The sequence below is a fragment of the Hemitrygon akajei genome, chromosome 25 (assembly GCF_048418815.1).
Source record: "Hemitrygon akajei chromosome 25, sHemAka1.3, whole genome shotgun sequence".
Classification (NCBI taxonomy): Eukaryota; Metazoa; Chordata; class Chondrichthyes; order Myliobatiformes; family Dasyatidae; genus Hemitrygon; species Hemitrygon akajei.
This window is the reverse complement of record NC_133148.1, coordinates 2,328,569-2,348,152: the sequence shown is the minus strand read 5'-3', so window position 1 is coordinate 2,348,152 and position 19,584 is coordinate 2,328,569. Positions and strand designations below refer to the sequence as shown.

Genomic DNA, 19,584 nt, shown 5'->3' with positions numbered 1-19,584 from the left:
AGTGCGTGTGTGCGTGTGTGTGTGTGCGCGTGTGCGTGTGTGTGTGCGTGTGTGTGAGTGTGAGTGAGTGTGAGTGTGAGTGTGTGTGTGTGAGTGTGTGCGTGTGTGTGTGAGTGTGTGTGTGCATGTGCGTGTGCCTGAGTGTGCGTGTGAGTGTGTGTGTGTGTGTGTGTGCGCGCGTGTGCGTGAGTGTGAGTGTGAGTGTGTGTGTGAGTGTGTGTGAGTGTGAGTGTGTGTGAGTGTGTGCGTGTGTGTGTGTGAGTGTGTGTGTATGTATGTGTGTGTGTATGTGTGCATGTGCGTGTGCGTGTGGATGAGTGTGTGTGTGAGTGTGTGTGTGTGTGTGTGTGACTGTGTGTGTGTGTGTGACTGTGTGTGTGTGTGTGAGTGTGTGTGTGACTGTGTGTGTGTGTGTGAGTGTGTGTGTGTGTGTGTGACTGTGTGTGTGTGTGACTGTGTGTGTGTGTGTGAGTGTGTGTGTGACTGTGTGTGTGTGTGTGAGTGTGTGTGTGTGTGCGTGTGTGTGAGTGTGTGTGTGTGTGTGTGTGACTGTGTGCGTGTGTGTGAGTGTGTGTGTGTGTGTGTGTGTGTGTGTGTGAGTGTGTGTGTGACTGTGTGTGTGTGTGTGAGTGTGTGTGTGTGTGCGTGTGTGTGAGTGTGTGTGTGTGTGTGTGACTGTGTGTGTGTGTGTGACTGTGTGTGTGTGTGTGAGTGTGTGTGTGACTGTGTGTGTGTGTGTGAGTGTGTGTGTGTGTGCGTGTGTGTGAGTGTGTGTGTGTGTGTGACTGTGTGCGTGTGTGTGAGTGTGTGTGTGTGTGTGTGACTGTGTGCGTGTGTGTGAGTGTGTGTGTGAGTGTGTGTGAGTGTGTGTGTGAGTGTGTGTGTGTGCGTGTGTGAGTGTGACTGTGTGTGTGTGTGTGAGTGTGTGTGTGAGTGTGTGTGTGTGCGTGCGCACCTGTGAAAAAAGTGAGAGGTGAGATAAGGAGGTTGTGAGAGTCTGACATGTATATATATGTATACACACACAGATACATATCTATAAATATATGTAAAGCTCCCACTACCTAAAAGTGCTCGTCACCACATGCGCCTCAAATAGCCTCTGACAACCAAGTCCAACTCCCTGCTTTCTCGTGTGGCTTAGCCTCTAAGCCCGGCGGAACTGTTCCTACTGACAGGAGAAGGGGCGAAGGCGGGTCCCGGTGCCTTAAAACCAGTGCTTCGGGTAGATGGAGCTCGTCAGCCTGGGAAGGCAGTCCATCTCAGAGAGGGAAGAGTCTGATTTCAAACCTCCACTGCCTTGTGACCATACCCACTCATGGGAAAGGCTTCGGGAGTAAACCCTGAGGACAAATCCGGAGCTGGAGTCCCTAAGGCAGTCCGACGTTGTCTTCAACCTCGTTCTGACAACTCCTGCGACGACACCGGTGCCAAGCTGTATCGGCCCTTGCCCTTCCCGTGGACAACATCGGTGTCCTGGAGAGGGGAGACTCACTGCTTGGGCAACAGCCGGCCTTCCATGCAACCTTGCCCCAGGCCTGCGCCCTGGAGAGGACACTCCAAGACTTTCCAGTCGCAGATCCATGCACTGAAATTGTGGAGGGTTGTCTTGGGGAGCCGGCACTCGGCCAAACACAACTCTTTGGGCTGATCCCTTCCCACCGATCTCCCTCCTGGCACTTACCCTTGTAAACGGAACAAGTGCTACACCTGCCCTTACACTTCCTCCCTCACCACCATTCAGGGCCCCAGACAGTCCTTCCAGGTGAGGCGACACTTCACCTGTGAGTCGGCTGGCGTGGTATACTGCATCTGGTGCTCCCGGTGTGGCCTTTTATATATTGGTGAGACCCGACGCAGACTGGGAGACCGTTTCGCTGAACACCTACGCTCGGTCCGCCAGAAAAAGCAGGATCTCCCAGTGGCCACACAATTTAATTCCACGTCCCATTCCCATTCTGATATGTCTATCCATGGCCTCCTCTATTGTCAAAATGAATCCAAACTCAGGTTGGAGGAACAACACCTTATATACCAGCTGGGTAGCCTCCAATCTGATGGCATGAACATTGACTTCTCTAACTTCCGTTAATGCCCCTCCTCCCCTTCTTACCCCCTCCCTGACATATTTAGTTGTTTGCCTGTTCTCCATCTCCCTCTGGTGCTCCCCTCCCCTCCTTTCTTTCTCCTGAGGCCTCCCGTCCCATGATCCTTTCCCTTCTCCAGCTCTGTATCACTTTTGCCAATCAGCTTTCCAGCTCTCAGCTTCATCCCACCCCCTCCGGTCATCTCCTATCATTTCAGATTTCCCCCTCCCCCTCCTACTTTCAAATCTCTTAGTATCTTTTATTTCAGTTAGTCCTGACGAAGGGTCTCGGCCCGAAACGTCGACAGTGCTTCTCCCTATAGATGCTGCCTAGCCTGCTGTGTTCCACCAGCATTTTGTGTGTGTTGTTGTTTGAATTTCCAGCATCTGCAGATTTCCTTGTGTTTGCACTTTGGGCTGAATCCATTCATCAGGAAGGGAGGAGAAGCGAGAATAAGGTGGTGGGTGGGGTGGGGAGTGTTCAAGCTGGAAGGTGATAGGTGAGGCGACTGAGAGGGAAGATGGTTGGTTGGGGGGGAAGGGGCATGAATTGAGAAGCTTGGAGGTGACAGGTGGAAGAGGTAAGGGGTTGAAGAAGACGAAATCGAAAGGGGATGATAGTGGACCACTGGAGGGAGGTGATGGGCAGGTGAGAAGAGAAGGGATGGCAGGGGAGCCAGAAAGGGGAGAAGAAAGAGATTGTTAGAAGTTAGAGACATCGACGTTCAAACCCAACAGGAATACGGGGTGTTGCACCTCCAACCTGATAGTGGCTTCATCATGGCAGTAGAGGAGGCCATGTGAGAATGAGAATGGGGAGTGGAGCTGAAGTGGTGGCCACCAGGAATTCCTGCCTGTTTGCAGGCAGAGTAAAGGTGCTCAGAAAGCAGCCTTCCTTAGGACGGGCCTCACCGACACAGAGGAAGCTGAATGGGGAGCGCCGGTAGATGACGCTGGCAGACTCAGGGGAGAAGTGCTGCCTCGCCTGGAGCCCTGAATGGGGGTGAGGGAGGATGTGTACGAGCAGGAGAAGCTAGGGTGCCTTGGACTTTTGCCCAGTACTGCAGTAATTTTAGGTATTGCACCATACTACTGCTGCAAAAAATACATTTCATGATATATGTGAGTGATGATAAACCTGATTCTGATGTGGGTCTCTGCTCTGGGCTGAGGGTGGGGGGAGGGGAATAATGGTTGGGAAAAGGGGAGGGAGTGCGAAGCACCAGAGAGACATTCTGTAACGATCAATAGGCCGATGAGGGGAGATGTTTTCCTTTCTTGTGTGCCCGAGCGAAGGTTTCGCGGTTCTCTGTTCGGCAGAAGATGGAGAGAGAAGATGCCAGAGCGGGAACTCGTCGTCTGCAGGACGGAGTGGGCTTGGAATGGGGTCGGGAGTCGACACCCTGGGGGAAAATCGAACAGACGGGAAAACCGTGAGCTCCGACGTCGCGCATTAAACTGTTTCATGAGAATGGGCCCTTTTCATTTTCTGTTTCTTTACTAACTTACAGTCAAATTAAGAATTATGAAGCTAAATCGTTTAATTGCGTATTGTGTACTGTTTGTTATTTCGTGGAACTGATTTGTAACGGGAACACATCAGGCAGCATCCACACAAACAAGATTTCTCATTTGGCCGGGTCTAGATTAAGCCGCTAGCCGAACCCAAGGGTCACAGAAGCAATGCCGGTTAATGAACTATGGCACCTGATGGAAGACCTCTAGAGACGGTGAGGTTGGGGAGGTGCAGGAGACAAGGATCTGATGCACCTGAGTGGGGGTCCTTTCTCAGGCGTAAGTAAGAGGAGTTGCCGTCTGGCCTCAGTAGAGGTCAGTCCGCCAGACCACAGTAGCGCGCCCACGTCAGTGAGTTTGATGGTGCGGTTGGAATTGGTACAGAGAGGGGGGTGCATTCAGAGGGTGTAAAATGGGTGAAATTTGTTGCTTTTCACCAGCAGTACAGTGGAAGGCATAAAAGAAACTCTAAATTGCAAAACAGATGCGCAAAAAAAGCAGGATAGTGTGGTACTGTCAACGGAGTACTTGGTCCCAAAACGTTGTGTGGGGCAGTGTCCATGGGATTCACAAATCCGATGGCAGAGGGGAAGAAGCAGATCCCAAAATGCTGAGTGGGGGTCTTCAGGCTCCTGTATCTCCCCCCTCAGAGTAATAAAGAGAAGAGGTCATGTCCCAGGTGGTGAGGGTCTTTAGTGTTGGGTGAGGCTCCCTGCACACCGTCCTGTCACACACTCCCAGGACAGGGTCAGACACAGGGTGAGGCTCCCTCCACACCATCCCGTCACACACTCCCAGGGACAGGGTCAGACACAGGGTGAGGCTCCCTGCACACCGTCCCGTCACACACTCCCAGGGACAGGGTCAGACACAGGGTGAGGCTCCCTCCACACCGTCCCGTCACACACTCCCAGGGACAGGGTCAGACACAGGGTGAGGCTCCCTCCACACCGTCCCGTCACACACTCCCGGGGACAGGGTCAGACACAGGGTGAGGCTCCCTCCACACCGTCCCGTCACACACTCCCGGGGACAGGGTCAGACACAGGGTGAGGCTCCCTCCACACCGTCCCGTCACACACTCCCAGGGACAGGGTCAGACACAGGGTGAGGCTCCCTCCACACAGTCCCGTCACACACTCCCGGGGACAGGGTCAGACACAGGGTGAAGCTCCCTCCACACCGTCCCGTCACACACTCCCGGGGACAGGGTCAGACACAGGGTGAGGCTCCCACCACACCGTCCCGTCACACACTCCCAGGGACAGGGTCAGACACAGGGTGAGGCTCCCTCCACACCGTCCCGTCACACACTCCCAGGGACAGGGTCAGACACAGGGTGAGGCTCCCTCCACACCGTCCCGTCACACACTCCCAGGACAGGGTCAGACACAGGGTGAGGCTCCCTCCACACCATCCCGTCACACACTCCCAGGGACAGGGTCAGACACAGGGTGAGGCTCCCTGCACACCGTCCCGTCACACACTCCCAGGGACAGGGTCAGACACAGGGTGAGGCTCCCTGCACACCGTCCCGTCACACACTCCCAGGGACAGGGTCAGACACAGGGTGAGGCTCCCTCCACACCGTCCCGTCACACACTCCCGGGGACAGGGTCAGACACAGGGTGAGGCTCCCTCCACACCGTCCCGTCACACACTCCCGGGGACAGGGTCAGACACAGGGTGAGGCTCCCTCCACACCGTCCCGTCACACACTCCCAGGGACAGGGTCAGACACAGGGTGAGGCTCCCTCCACACAGTCCCGTCACACACTCCCGGGGACAGGGTCAGACACAGGGTGAAGCTCCCTCCACACCGTCCCGTCACACACTCCCGGGGACAGGGTCAGACACAGGGTGAGGCTCCCACCACACCGTCCCGTCACACACTCCCAGGGACAGGGTCAGACACAGGGTGAGGCTCCCTCCACACCGTCCCGTCACACACTCCCAAGGACAGGGTCAGACACAGGGTGAGGCTCCCTCCACACCGTCCCGTCACACACTCCCAGGGACAGGGTCAGACACAGGGTGAGGCTCCCTCCACACCGTCCCGTCACACACTCCCAGGGACAGGGTCAGACACAGGGTGAGGCTCCCTCCACACCGTCCCGTCACACACTCCTTCTTGAGGAGCCGCCTCTTGAACATATTCTCAGTGGTGAGGAGGCTTGGCGAGGTGTACAACCTTCTGCCTCTTGCCATCCTGCGCGTTGGAGCTGCCATATCAGGCAATGATGCAACCAGGCAACTGTGTGCAGTTTTGGTCACCGAATCACAGGAAGGATATTAATAAGGTTGAAAGAGTGCAGAGAAGGTTTACAAGGATGTTGCCGGGACTTGAGAAACTGAGTTACAGAGAAAGGTTGAATAGGTTAGGACTTTATTCCCTGGAGCGTAGAAGAATGAGGGAAGACATTTGACAGAGGTGTATAAAATTATGATGGGTATAGATAGAGTGAATGCAAGCAGGCTTTTTCCACTGAGGCTAGGGGAGAAAAAAAACCAGAGGACATGGGTTGAGGGTGAAGGGGGAAAAGTTTAAAGGGAACATTAGGGGGGGGCTTCTTCACACAGAGTGGTGGGAGTGTGGAATGAGCTGCCAGATGAAGTGGTGAATGCAGGCTCACTTTTAACATTTAAGAAAAACTTGGACAGGTACATGGATGAGAGGTGTATGGAGGGATATGGGCCAGGTGCAGGTCAGTGGGACTAGGTAGAAAAATGGTTTGGCACAGCCAAGAAGGGCCGAAAGGCCTGTTTCTGTGCTGTAATGTTCTATGGTTCCATGGTTCAGTGAGATTGCTCTCCATCGTACATCTGCTAGAGTTGTTGGTAAAGTACCAAATGACCTGAACTGCCAGGGAAACAGAGCAGGAGAACTTAACAGAGATAAGACAGAGCTGGGAAGAAATTATCTCTGAGGGGAGGGACGTTGAATCTCGGGAATTCTCTTCCCTAGCGAGCTGCAGGCGCCAAGTCGTTGGGTATATTCATGGGAATGTAGGAGATTGAGATCAGAGTAGGAGAGGGTGATGAGACTGGTCTTGCAGAGCAGTTAAGGCAGGGTCAAGGATGTCCATAGTTATAATCGCAACTACACAGGGCGCTGATGTTCCTAACTGCTTTCTGGACTGAACAGGAGGTTGAAGTGTCACCCTCGCAGGGGGCTCCGATGGAGGTCAAGGTTTCCCACAAGAGCACATCGTCAGTCAGGTGAGTTTTTTTTACAAGAATCCCTTAGATTGGTGATCACCACTTCCCCACATTTACGTATTAACTCAACTCTCTGTGCCTGTAGATGTTGCTCCAGTGGCATGAGAGATTCTGGGGATGTTCAAGATCTTGAGAGACACTTACAAGACGCTGGAAGAATTCAGCGGGCTGGGCAGCAACTAAGGAGGGAATAAACATTCGACATTTTGGGCTGAGGCCCTTAGCGGGACTGGGAAGGTAGGGGGCAGAAACCAGAATAAGGAGTTTTGGGGGAGAGGAAGGGGTACAAACCAGCAGGCGATAGGTGGGACCAGGTGAGGGGGAAGGTGGGTGGGTGGGGGAGTTGACTTATGAACCTGGGAGCCAACTAGTGGAGTGGTGCCGTGGCAACAACCTGGCACTCAACATCAGTAGCACGAAAGAGCTGATTGTGGACTTCAGGAAGGGTAAGACAAAGGAACACATACCAACCCTCATAGAGGGATACGAAGTGGAGACAGTGAGCAGCTTCAAGTTCCTGGGAGTCAAGATCTCTGAGGATCTAACCTGCTCCCAACATATTGATGAAGTCATAAAGAAGGCAAGACAGCGGCTATATTTTATTAGGAGCTTGAAGAGATTTGGCATGTCAACAGATACACTCAAAAGCTTCTATAGTTGTACCGTGGAGAGCATTCTGACAGGCTGCATCACTGTCTGGTGTGGAGGGGCTACTGCACAGGACCGAAAGAAGCTGCAGAAGGTTGTAAATCTAGTCAGCTCCATCTTGGGCATTAGGCTACAAAGTACCCAGGGTATCTCAGGGAGTGGTGTCTCAGAAAGGCAGCGTCCATTATTGAGGGCCTCCAGCACCCAGGGCATGCCCTTTTCTCACTGTTACCATCAGGTAGATACCTGAAGGCACACACACTCAGCGATTCAGGAACAGCTTCTTCCCCTCCGCCATCAGGGAGGAGGTACAGGAGCCTGAAGACACACACTCAGCGATTCAGGAACAGCTTCTTCCCCTCTGCCATCAGGGAGGAGGTACAGGAGCCTGAAGACACACACTCACTGATTCAGGAACAGCTTCTTCCCCTCTGCCATTAGGCTTTACAATTCAACTGCCAGGACTTAAGAACTTTTTTTTTAAAGCTATTATTAATGCTTTTTGAGTTAGTGATTTAGATGCATATCATATTATTACTGAGTTAAGTATTGTATGTAATGAGTTTTTGCTACAACAAGTGTATGGGACATTGGAAAAAATGTTGAATTTCCCCATGGGGATGAATAAAGTATCTATCTATCTATCTATCTATCTATCTATCTATCAGGGAGGAGGTACAGGAGCCTGAAGACACACACTCACCAATTCAGGAACAGCTTCTTCCCCTCTGCCATCCGATTCCTCAATGGACATTGAACCCTTGGACACCATCTCACTTTTTTTAATGTATAGTACTTCTGTTTTTGCACATTTTAAAAAATCTATTCAATATACGTAATTAATTTACTTGTTTATTTATTATTGTTTTATTTTATTTATTATTATTATTTTTTCTCTCTGCCAGATTATGTATTGCATTGAACTGCTGCTGCTGAGTTAACAAATTTCACATCACATGCCGGTGATAATAAACCTGATTCTGATTGGTGGACGAGGTAAAGGGTTGAAGGTGGAAGGAATCTGATAGGAGAGGACAGTGAACCGAGGAATAGAGGAAAGGAGATGGGAGGGGATGGGCAGGTCCTGAGGGCAGGGGAGGAGAAGATGGAGCGAGAGGACAACCAGAAATGGGGAAAACATAAAAGAGGGGGGACAGAGTGGAGGGGTTACTGGCAGAGAGAGAAATCCATGTTCATGCCATCTTCTTGGAGACCTGGCTGATGGAAGATGAGGTGTTGCTCCTCCGACCTGCCTGTGGCCTCAGGACTGCAGCAGAGGGGGCCATCAACAGACATACCTGTGTGGTATCGGGAAGCGGAAGTGGGTGGCCACTGGGGGATCCTGGCTGTTGAGGAGAACAGGCTGAGGGTGCCTGACAAAGCAGACTCCCAGCCTGCATCAAGTCTCACAGGTGTAGAGGAAGCTGCACCAGATGTGATAACTTTACCCAACGGGCCTGCAGGTGAGGTGCCGCCTCTCATTGGAAGATTCCAGCATCCTGTGTGTGTTCCACGGTGCCACTTGAACAGCAGCCAAAGGGAGAGGCAAACAGCCAGAGATCATGGTGGCTGAATGGCCTAATTCTGCCCCTATGTCTTAGGGTCCTGGTGGCTTTTGTGTTTTCTGCCCGGTGGAGAGAATGTGTGTGGGTTCTGTGATTATGCTCGCTGCTTTACCGAGGCGGCGAGAAGTTTAGGCCCTGGAGAGGAGGCTGGTTTCCGTGACGTGCTGAGCTGCGTCCACAACTCTCTGCAGTTTCTTGTGGTCGCGGGCAGAGCAGTCGCCGTTCCAAGCCGTGCTGCACCCAGATAGGATGCTTTCTACGGCGCAGCGATTGTCTACACGCCTAATTCCCTTAACCTCTGAAGAAAGTAGAGGTGATGGCGAGCTTTCTTAGCCATGTCCCAGTGTTTGGACCGGGACAGACTGATGTGGACAGGAGTGTGTGTACTGTACCCCACACACACACAACTCCTGAAGTAATTGACCATATATATACTATATAATAAAAAGTTAAATTAACTAGTGCAAAAAGAGGAAAATAAAAAGTAGTGAGGTAGGGTTCATGGGTTCAATGTCTGTCAGAAATTGGATAGCAGTGGAGGAAGAAGCTGATCCTGAATCCTTGAGTGTGGGTCTTCAGGCTTCTCCTCTACCTGCTCCCTGATGGTAGCAATGAGATCAATGCCAGATCTGGGTGTTGGGACTCCTTCATGGAAGGGTGCAGACAGTGTTCTCAGCAATGTTGTCTGCACTGGAGGGCTTGAGATTTAAGAAATCGGATAAGCTTGGGATTGTTTTCCTTCGAGCAAAACACGACAAGGGGGTAACCCCAGGGCTACTTGTCCTGGAGAGAGGTCTCTGCAGAGGGTGGTGCGGACAGCCGAGCGCTTCTGTAGATGTGAGCTTCCCACTGTTCGGGACATTTACAGGAACACTGGGGACCCTAGTCACCCCGACCACAAACTGTTCCAGCTGCTACCATCTGGGAAATGGCACCGCAGCATTAAAGCCAGGACCAACAAGCTGGAGGACAGCTTCTTCCACCAGGCCAACAGACTGATTAATTGTATTTCTGTGCTATATTGACTGGCCTGTTGTACATACTATTTACTGTAAATTGCACATTTAGACGGAAAAGATTTTTACTCCTCATGTATGTGAAGGATGTAAGAAATAAAGTCAATTCAATACAAAAAAAGGACTGTAACCACCCACTTTCTGCCGGAAGTAAATTCCTTGTATGTGCATAGGTACTTGGCGATTAAAGTCTGATTCTGATTCTGATTCTGATATAAAACTAGATGGAACAGGTTTAAGGTTCCAGGGGGAAAAAAATTAACAGGGTCCAGAAGGACAAGTTATTCCCACACAGATGGTGGCAGGTGTATGGAACAAACTGCCAGAGGCTGTGGTTAAAGCAGCTACAATAACAAAGTTGAAAAGACATTTGGATAGGTTCACAGTCAGGAAAGGTTTAGAGAAACCTAGGTCAAATGTCAGCTGACAGGATCAGCAGAGATTTTCGTGGACAAGTGGGACATACCCCTTCTGTTACTACCCTTAGGGAGGAGACTCAGGGACTGAAGACCCACACTCAACACTTTAAAAAACAACTGTTTTTCTGACTAGCCGATCACAAACGTGACTACCTCATTCAACACACACAGAATGTTGGAGGAACTCAGCAGGCCAGGCTGTTGGAGAAAAACTACAGTCGACGTTTAGGGCCGGAACCCTTCGGCAGTCCTGTACATTGACTGTACTGTTTTCCTTAGATGCCGAGTTCCTCCAGCCCTTTGTGTGTGTGTGTGTTGTGCGGACATCCAGCACCCGCAGATTTTCTCTTGTTTGTAACTACCTCATTATTAATTTTTTTGCAGAGTTTTATTTTTAAAATCATAGTAATTCTTAAATGTTGCACCTTACTGTTGCCACAAATCAACAAACTACACGAGGATAGATTCCGATATCATCCCCAAATCCACCCAGTCAAAAATCTGTTTATTTTGCCCTACAGGGAGAGTAATTTTCTCTCTGACCACTGACTAGGTCTACAGTGTTTTAATGCACCAACTGAGATGAATGTGGTTATGGAAGATGAAGGCAGCCAACTCAATTTCAACATGGAGTGAGTCTACAGGGAAGGCAATGGACTTTAGGACTTGCCTTCCAGGTCTTGCCCTGTGCTCTTCAACTTGATTAGCAGTGCCTTCAACCAATCAGAAATGGAAATACTGTTGATTTCCCGCCCCTTAAGTACAGTCTTGAGGCTGGAGGTTTTCTATGTTCTCGTCATTACGCACTGAGATTGACACAAGCTGCAACCAATTGCAATCAGGATTTTCTTCTTCGTTCTGTTGTATTAGGACGAAGCCTTAGGCTGCCAACACCTCAAAGGCGATAAATATACTTGTTTCTTTTTATTAATTCTCATTAGGAACATACCCAGAGGTACAACAAAGACGAAAAAAAAACAAATTGATTGAACAGTTTTTAAAAAATAAAGCGACAAACTGAATCTTGACCGACAGTCCAGTTATCCAATCAACACTGCGGATTGCGGAATCGCCCTCACAAAATGACCAATCGGTCGCAGATTATCCGGGGAGGGCGGGTGATTGTGACGAAATGCGGATTGGGCTGAGTGACGGGGAGGAAAAACCGTCAAATTAAGATGCACGGAAGGAGGCGGGTCTAATCCTAAACCCTGTTGATGGTTGTGGCCCGCAGCTAATGGGGTGCGAGGTGCTGGCGGACCGTGGCCAATGGGCGGTGAGGTATTGGGAAAATTAGGTTAGGTCGTCCATTTGGCTCCGCCTCATCCTCTTTGGCGCTGCCGCCTGTCTCGCTCTTTCTCCCTCTCGGTCGGCGGCCGCCATTTTGTTGGTTGTTGTGGGGAACTTTCCCTCCTCTGTCTCTCTTTTTCTCTCCTCCCTCTCCCGCACCTTATTTAAAATATTTTTAGTTTTTATTTGGCTTTTTAATTATTTACTTTCCGCCGCCGTGCGTTGTTTTTTCGCTGGGAGGGGGGGAAAAAAAGAAGGCCTGGAGTTTGCGTGCGACCTCTCTCCCGCTCCGTGTGTGTGTGTGCGCCGTGTGTGTCTGTAGGCGCTCCCATCCCTTGATCCATCTCCCTCCACCTTCCCCTTCAGTAAAAAGGCACCTTTCAGATCATAAATAAGGACAGCTGCCCTCCATCCATCCTCCCCAACATCTCCCCATCCGGCAAAGAGCGAGTCTCAAGCCGCCCCTCTCTTCTCCCACTTCCACCTCCTCCTCAAAATCCCCTTCCCTCCCTCCCTCATTCCCTCCTCACCAAACCCCCCGTCCCTCCTCTCTGTCTCTCGGGGGTTTTGTCCTCTCCTCGGTGAGTACCAACAGTCTTAAAACAACAGGAAGGCGGGGAAGTCAGGTGGTCTTTTTTTGGGGGGGGTGTTGGGGTGGTGGTTGTGTGGGGTGGGGAGGTTTTGTGGAGGGAGAAGGGGAGTGGGTGGCGTGTGTTGGGGTGGGGATCCGTCTTAGTGTTAACGTCTCTGGGGAAAGGTGGTAGGAATCTCTCTAAATGTCGATAAATCTATATAAATGTGGATACATCAATAAATGTTGCTATATATTAGGCCTAAATGTTTATATAAATGGAGGACAAATTTATAAACGTGGATAAATCTAAATAAATAAGATAACTAACTTTCTGTTGTTACACATTCACCCTAAATGCCATTATAAACGGGGGTAAATCTACATAAATAACAGCACATCTGTAAAATGTGGGTAACTAACTTTAACATATAGTAATATAATAAATATGTGAATACTATTACAAATATAAAGCTTTTGCTAGGGGGTCTTTATAAATGTGGGTAAATATCTAATTTTCAGTAAATACATTTATTGCAAAGGGCCACTGAAATTGCTGTCTAAATGTTTCTAAATTACTGCCATTTGCTAGGGACTTGTATAAATGCCTGTATAATGTTTATAAGCACTGCAACCACCTATATAAATATTGGTACAATCCTGGATAAGGTTAACATTTTGGTGCTGTAGCTTTGTCTTAATGCCTAGGAATAGTAACAAAACTATAGTTGTTAGGCACTCATTTAAATGCTCTGGGATAGAGTAGAGTCTTTGGGCCTGGCCACTTTAACTAAACAGCGATAAATTGAATCTGAATTATTATGTTGCATAATGTTCCTATATTATATTAATGCCTTGGAATAAGAAGTCGATAATCCAGGGGAAAAGGTAATTTATTGTAGCTTGTAGCATTGTCTAAACAGATTTAAGTAGGGAGGAATCTGTAAATGTTGGTAACTAATATTTGGGTGTAGGAGCCTTGCCTTAAAAGCCTAGACGTAGAGGTTAATCAAATGAAAATTGCTCTATATAAATTGGACTATATTAGGTGTGAATAACATTTCAATGATCTATCCTCGTCTAGAGGATGTGATTGAGGCTGAAGACTCTACGTGTGGATAAATCCACATAATTTCCCCTGCCTATACTCCTAGGAATAGAACGGAACTTTGCTAAATCATCATAGCTCTAATTTATTGTTGCAGCCACCAATGCAAATCTGTACGCATGTACATGAATATTACGCAATGAATATGTAAACTTGAGGAAAGAATAACTTCTGAAGGAGCGTCACCTAATCTTCGCCTCATTTGTGGATCTATAAAACTATATCAGCTGGTGGGGACTTCTAAAAATTGGAGTACCGATACCTTTCTTCTAAGTAAAATCTAGAATGCTTGCCTAAATCTCAAAAACAATTCAAAAATCTGCCAGATTCTCTGTTAAAGTTATATAAACCTGCATAAAATATAAACTCGGTTGCTGCAACCTGCACAGGTATTGATTTATATGTGTGCTGTTGAGGGTGCAGCCATTACAACTAGTGAGTGTATTGCAAAATCTTCACATAACTGTCCACAGAAAGACATCATAGTCAAGTTTCAACTAATATGGCTTCAGCGAAATATATATAAAAAACAAAATCAAATACAAATGGCTCTGACAAGTCTATCCTCTCTGTTGTATAATTTTTAACTAAACATTTGCCCACGTTCAAAAATCCATGAAGATATGTTTATGCGGAAATTAAATGCAAAGTAAAATTTAATATCAGAGTACGTGCATGTCACCACATACAACCCTGAGATTCTTTTTCCTGCAGGCATACTCAACAAATCTATAGAACAGTATCAGTGAACAACAGAAAGTGCAAATGCAAATATAAATAATTAGCAATAAATAATGAGAGCCTTGTTGGCTCAGTATTCACTGCTCAAAATGCAGTTTTACTTAATATTTTGAATATGGTACAATTATAAATTCTGCTTTAGTGTAAACTCCATGTGGAATTGACTTGTTCTTTTTCTAGTTAAAGTCATCCTGTAATCCAAATGCTAATAATGTGATGTCTGCTTCAGTTTTAATCCTTATTAAATCTAAATTCTTTCCAGTTCATTTTGGAAATATAAAATCATTGTGGTTAGATGAGAACAGTTTTATATTCTGCTTTATAATTCTGAAACTTTCACATTTGGTTAAAACTACTATCTGTTAATTGCGTTGTGTAGATTATTACCAATTGTAAAAGCCAGTAAATTTATTACCAAAGTACATATGTCACCATATACTACACTGGGATACTTTTCCAATTCCTTGTTAAATTCTGATTATAATTAAAATATATTCATCTTAGTGTTTAAAAATTAGAATTGTTTAAAGCATTGAGTTAAAGCAGTTAGAAATTCTACAGCCATCAAATTAAATGATCTATTTATAATATAAACCAAAATAGTGCTAAAACGTTTCATTTTGGAACATTATTAAATAATGCATTTTGGTTTGATGTACTAAAGTGTTATTTCAAAAATTGTCATTAAAAGATCATGGCTCTATTTAAAAAGTTTGATTTTGATTATTGTAGGGCTATTATTTGGAATTAGAATACATCAGTCAAATTTACTTGTACCGCTTGCCTTTGAATTTAATACTAATTATGAAGTTTTTAACTGTAAACTAATGTAATTTTGCAATATGCACTAATCCCAATTAAATCAAACTCACTACTCAGTTTAGCGATACAAATAGACAACAAATTTAAACATTTATATATATTTATGATTACAGATGGGGTCATGAAAAATTTACCCTCAAGTTTCTGGCTAGGGACAGGTTTTTAAAGGGATGTACAATTAGCACTTTTTAAAGATTTAAAAAAAATATATGGAAAGCTCCCTTTGTTTTGTACTTACCAAAAACTGGTAGTTTCCCCTTTTTTAGGAGTGGGGAGAGTGGAAATAGTTCAAGATGTTTTTAAGATTGAGAGGGTTTTTATCTTAATAGCATTTTACACATTGGAAACGAGCTTTTTAGGAAACCTAATTTTTCATAATAGGAATCATTTTTTAAAAAAATGTTTATATGCTAAACTGCTTTGCACTTCGGATTTTTCCGTATCACAGCTCAGCTGCCTTTTTAAGCATAAGTTCGATTACAAGGCAGAACATTAAGTGCTTTTAAAGGTGTTTCTGCACTATTTTGTACTTGCCACAAGTGCATTTGGCAGGAAATGTCTCACGAGGATGTAGAAATGGATGTGATTCAGCATTTTGAAAAAAGGAAAGTTTCATATTTTGTACCTCAACCTTTGTTTTCCACTTTTAGTAAAATCCCATTTCTCTGGAGCACTCTAAAACTAATTGAAAAAATGTTTAAAAGATTGTTAACAATCAGGAATCTATTTTGATAAATTGGATACTTCATCTAAATAATTACATTTTTTTAAAAAATCTTCAAGGCTGTTTCTCCATATTTCCTGTTTTGAGAACATTGTTAATGTTTTGTGCTTTGAAAATATTTATTATATAGGTTTCATAATTTTTGGAGGGAAGACATCAAGTACACTTGGTGTTTACTTCTGCGTCTTGAAATTTAAAAATAAAATGCAAATTGGCATTTTTAGCAAAGATGCATGAAGCAGTATTTTGAAAAGCTGCAAAATCAAAGATGTCTTGTGCTTCTTTTCTAAGGGAAAAAGCAGAAGTTGGCACACTTTGCTGCCATCAAGATGTTGATCACTGAAAGGCACAACGGTTTGAGGGCAAATTCTACCATGGCTGACTTCTCCGATTTTCTTTAGTTAATTTGATATTAATTTGTTTATTTTTGTTTTAGAAAAAATAATTGCTTGTGTTCCATGGCTTCTGAGCCATGGTGAGGTGTGGCTGCTGCTTGCTGCCAGTGCTCAACCTGCCTTTTTCACTGGCAGGGCTGCCAGACCATTCAAGATGGCAGTGGAGTAATGTCACAGTGGGCATCTGTCCTGCCCCATCCCGGCCCAGTGTTGCAAAGGTGGCACTTTTCAGACCGGGAACTTTAATAAAAGTGAGAATGATTTCTTTTCCTCGAATTGCTTCTGTTGAACTTTTGTACTTTTAATGTTTTTTTATATTCGCAGTTTTGTGGACACTTTTTCCCTAAAAACCAGTTGGTTGGGCCTCTCTATAAGATCAACATGAATGCAGAAGTAAGCACCAACATTTTTTCTCACAAAACTTTTTTTTAAAGCTGAAGTGTTTTAAGAGATGCAAAATATTTTTCCTTTTTTAAAAAAAGCTGTATACTCCTTTTTAACAAATATCTGTAGTTTTAGCAGTGTGCGCGAGTAGATTTTCTAAAAGCACACGTACATAACTGGTATATTTAGTTTAAAGTATTTTTTAATTTAACAACTGAGGAATTGTTTTTCAAATAATGTTTTTAACTTCTCTCTCTTTTTTCCAAGCGTTTTCCCCTTTTTTATACTGCTGTTCAAACTGTTAATATTTTTTCCAGAGGTGATCTCTTTGACAAATTTTGTATCGAGAAAACTCTTGCTCCTCCTTTCCTCCTTTTTCTCCGAGCTTGAATCGAACTGTTCAATTTTGAAGTGTTACAATGCAATTTTTAAAGTTTTTGTCCATTTTATATTGATGTTATTCATATAGAGAGTATATATTTATATTTTTGTACAACTCTCCTCCCCTCCGTTTAATTTTTGCAGTTGAGTAGTGGCTTTTTAGAGGGTTTTTTCAGTAGCAGGCTGGTAGATTTTTTAAGTGCCTTCGTCTTTAACTTTTTAAAAAAAATGTTGGTCTCTGGTGGCATAGTTGAGCAGACGGTGGAGTTTTTTTTTCCTTCCCTCCCTCTCCTTCCCTTCATCCCCCTTCCTTCTCTGCCTCCAAGAAAATCCAAATGGTCGCATCGTGCACTTATTAGCAGATCACATTTGTTTGGGGAAAATAAAGCTGCTTCCAATTGCTGTTTTAATTGCAAATGCACAAATCGCTTGAGTGTTTCTTGCCGCACTCTACCCCCTTAAGCACCCATACTGTATTCATACAACCCACCCCCTCCCGAGACACAATCCTCTATCATATGCACCCAAAAGCCAAGGCTGGGGGGGAGTGCCACCTTTTGCTCTTCGTGAGCTTCACACAGCAGCCGGGTTGGTCGTGATCCTTGCTCCGTAAAATGTCTAAGATGAAGCCTGAAGGGTTGTGCAAGCCAAGTAAGTTTTAGTTAAGCAGCAACTTCAAAAGCAGTAACCTTTATTGTTGGGAGGTATATTCCACCTTCCCACTCCCATGCACCCAGGAGCAATGGCCTTGTCTAGTTCCCATTGCTAACCAGACTTGTCGTTTCTGTGTGGATAAAGTGACAATTCCGGTTGCAATGTGAGGGGAGCGAACTACTTTGAAGCAAAAAAAAAGCTGGAAATGGAAATCTGGATCAAGTAATTCTTCTCCCCCCCCCCCCACCCTGAGCTCACTCAATATCCAGCTGTTTAGGGCCTTTCAACCAAAATGGAGCATTCATCGTTAGATACATCAACCTGACTTGGTCATTGGCAGCACTTCCATGGGGTTGTAGCCATGAATGAGCCTGTCCATGCTGGGGTTTCCTTGGGAGAAAAGGTTTGATGAGGTTCAGTTGAGGGAATGGTGGCACCCTAAACTTGTGTGGTGATTCACTCCCAAGTGTACAGTGCTGGGTCAGAGGTTTCCTCCTCTAGGTTGAGGTCAGGAGATAATGGAGAGGGTTTAAAGACCTAAAGGTCAATCAAAAGAATCACAGTATGCAGTTGTCTTGGGCTTCCACTTCCTTGGCCATTGGCTTCATAGTGGCTTCAGGAGCACTACCACATTCATATACAGACTTGGCAATTGTGGCTGAATCACAACAAAAAGGGAACAATTTCTACAGTCCTGTCTGTGTGCTTTAATGATGCCTCTGGACTCATCTGAGATGTCCTCATTTGGTGAGGTAAATGGAATCAGTGATCAATACACCAGCATTAATCAACTTTCCTGGGCCAGAGTATCGTGGGGTGATCTGATTTGAGTTCATTGGTGGGGTGTGAAGAACTATTGGGGAGGGATGGAGAATGGCAGCCTTTTTAAAGAAAGCAATTGAAATAAACTTACTGAGGGTCAAAGTGAAGAAATACTTCAACGCATAGATGGGGAGATGTGTTTGGAATCTGATTTAGGATCGGTTTAAAACTGAGAGTTGAGTCACAGGGCTATCAAACTCAGTGGCTGCCTCACCCACCCTCCAACATCACCACCACCACCACTCAATGATACCTTCCTCCTGTCAGTTATTGTGGCTTACAGGGCTGGCCAATGGAGCACTGTCTCTGTGTCTTGCCTTTGCTTCAATGATTGCCCATTTAGGAAATGTGATATAGTGGCAAATGGCAAGGATGAAGCCAGAACTTTTGAACGTTTGATCAGGAACCAAAAAAATTATATCACAGGATTGCAGCTGAGGTACATTTAAACCAATGTGATTCTTAAAGTAAAAGGTGGTTTAGATGAAACTGCAGGCTTTTAGGGAAGGATGTTTATCCTCAGATATTTCCAAATCCACTAATGATTGATCTGCTTCGGAGCCAGTAAACACAAGCGAGCCAGAGATTTTCTCTAATAATGAATGGGGTAAAGCATGTGGAAAGTTCCTGGCCTGGATATGAACCCAATCCTTTACAATAGGAAATGAATTGAGACAGGACTCCAGGGTAGGTTTGGGGAGGAGCCAAAGGGGTGGTAGGAAACTAGGGAGAGCTAGGCTGATGTGCTTTCACACGCAGCATTGAGTAATAACCATGTTCAGGTTCTCGCCTCTGAATGAGGGGAAGGGTGAGAATTGGCTAAGGTACGGGAGAGCCCCACCAGCCCATCACCTTTTTGAAGAGAGCTTTTAAAGGCCTGTTGACAAGATATCTGTGTCAGGAGTGTCAGTTTCAACTTTCTGGCCTCAGGCTAGGGTGGGATGTGCTTACAATTTCCCAAGTCCTTGTGGGATGAGAGAGGGGCACAGAATCATTGAGCCATGGGCAACACAGAAGGAATTTGATCAGCTGGGAGAGCGCCTGTAAAACATAGGTTGTTTGCCTCCTGACAGAGCAGCTGGATTTGTGGGAAGGATGGTGGCTAACTGCAACACTTCATCAGATCCCGGGGGGGGGGGGGGGGGGGGGGGGAGAGGTATCAGCCTATTGCTGTTGGCTGTTTTGCTCTGTAGATATTCCCTCAGAAGATGGTTTGTTCTTGAA

The 19,584-nt window shown here is 46.1% G+C and overlaps 1 protein-coding gene across 3 annotated transcripts in view; it reads left to right on the top strand.

Annotated features, from left to right (window-relative positions):
- The first annotated feature begins 12,071 nt into the window (after nucleotides 1-12,071).
- LOC140716325 (heterogeneous nuclear ribonucleoprotein C-like) overlaps nucleotides 12,072-19,584 on the top strand; it is a 29,506-nt gene continuing 21,993 nt past the window's right edge. The window contains exons 1-2 of one of the 3 annotated variants that reach the window (XM_073028929.1): nucleotides 12,072-12,339; nucleotides 16,444-16,512. In XM_073028929.1, coding sequence (XP_072885030.1) covers nucleotides 16,501-16,512 — 12 coding nt within the window. In that variant the 5' untranslated portion in view covers nucleotides 12,072-12,339; nucleotides 16,444-16,500. Of the gene's footprint in view, nucleotides 12,340-16,443; nucleotides 16,513-16,548; nucleotides 17,536-19,584 lie in introns of those variants that run through there. The other 2 variants (XM_073028931.1, XM_073028930.1) reach the window with 2 other exon arrangements.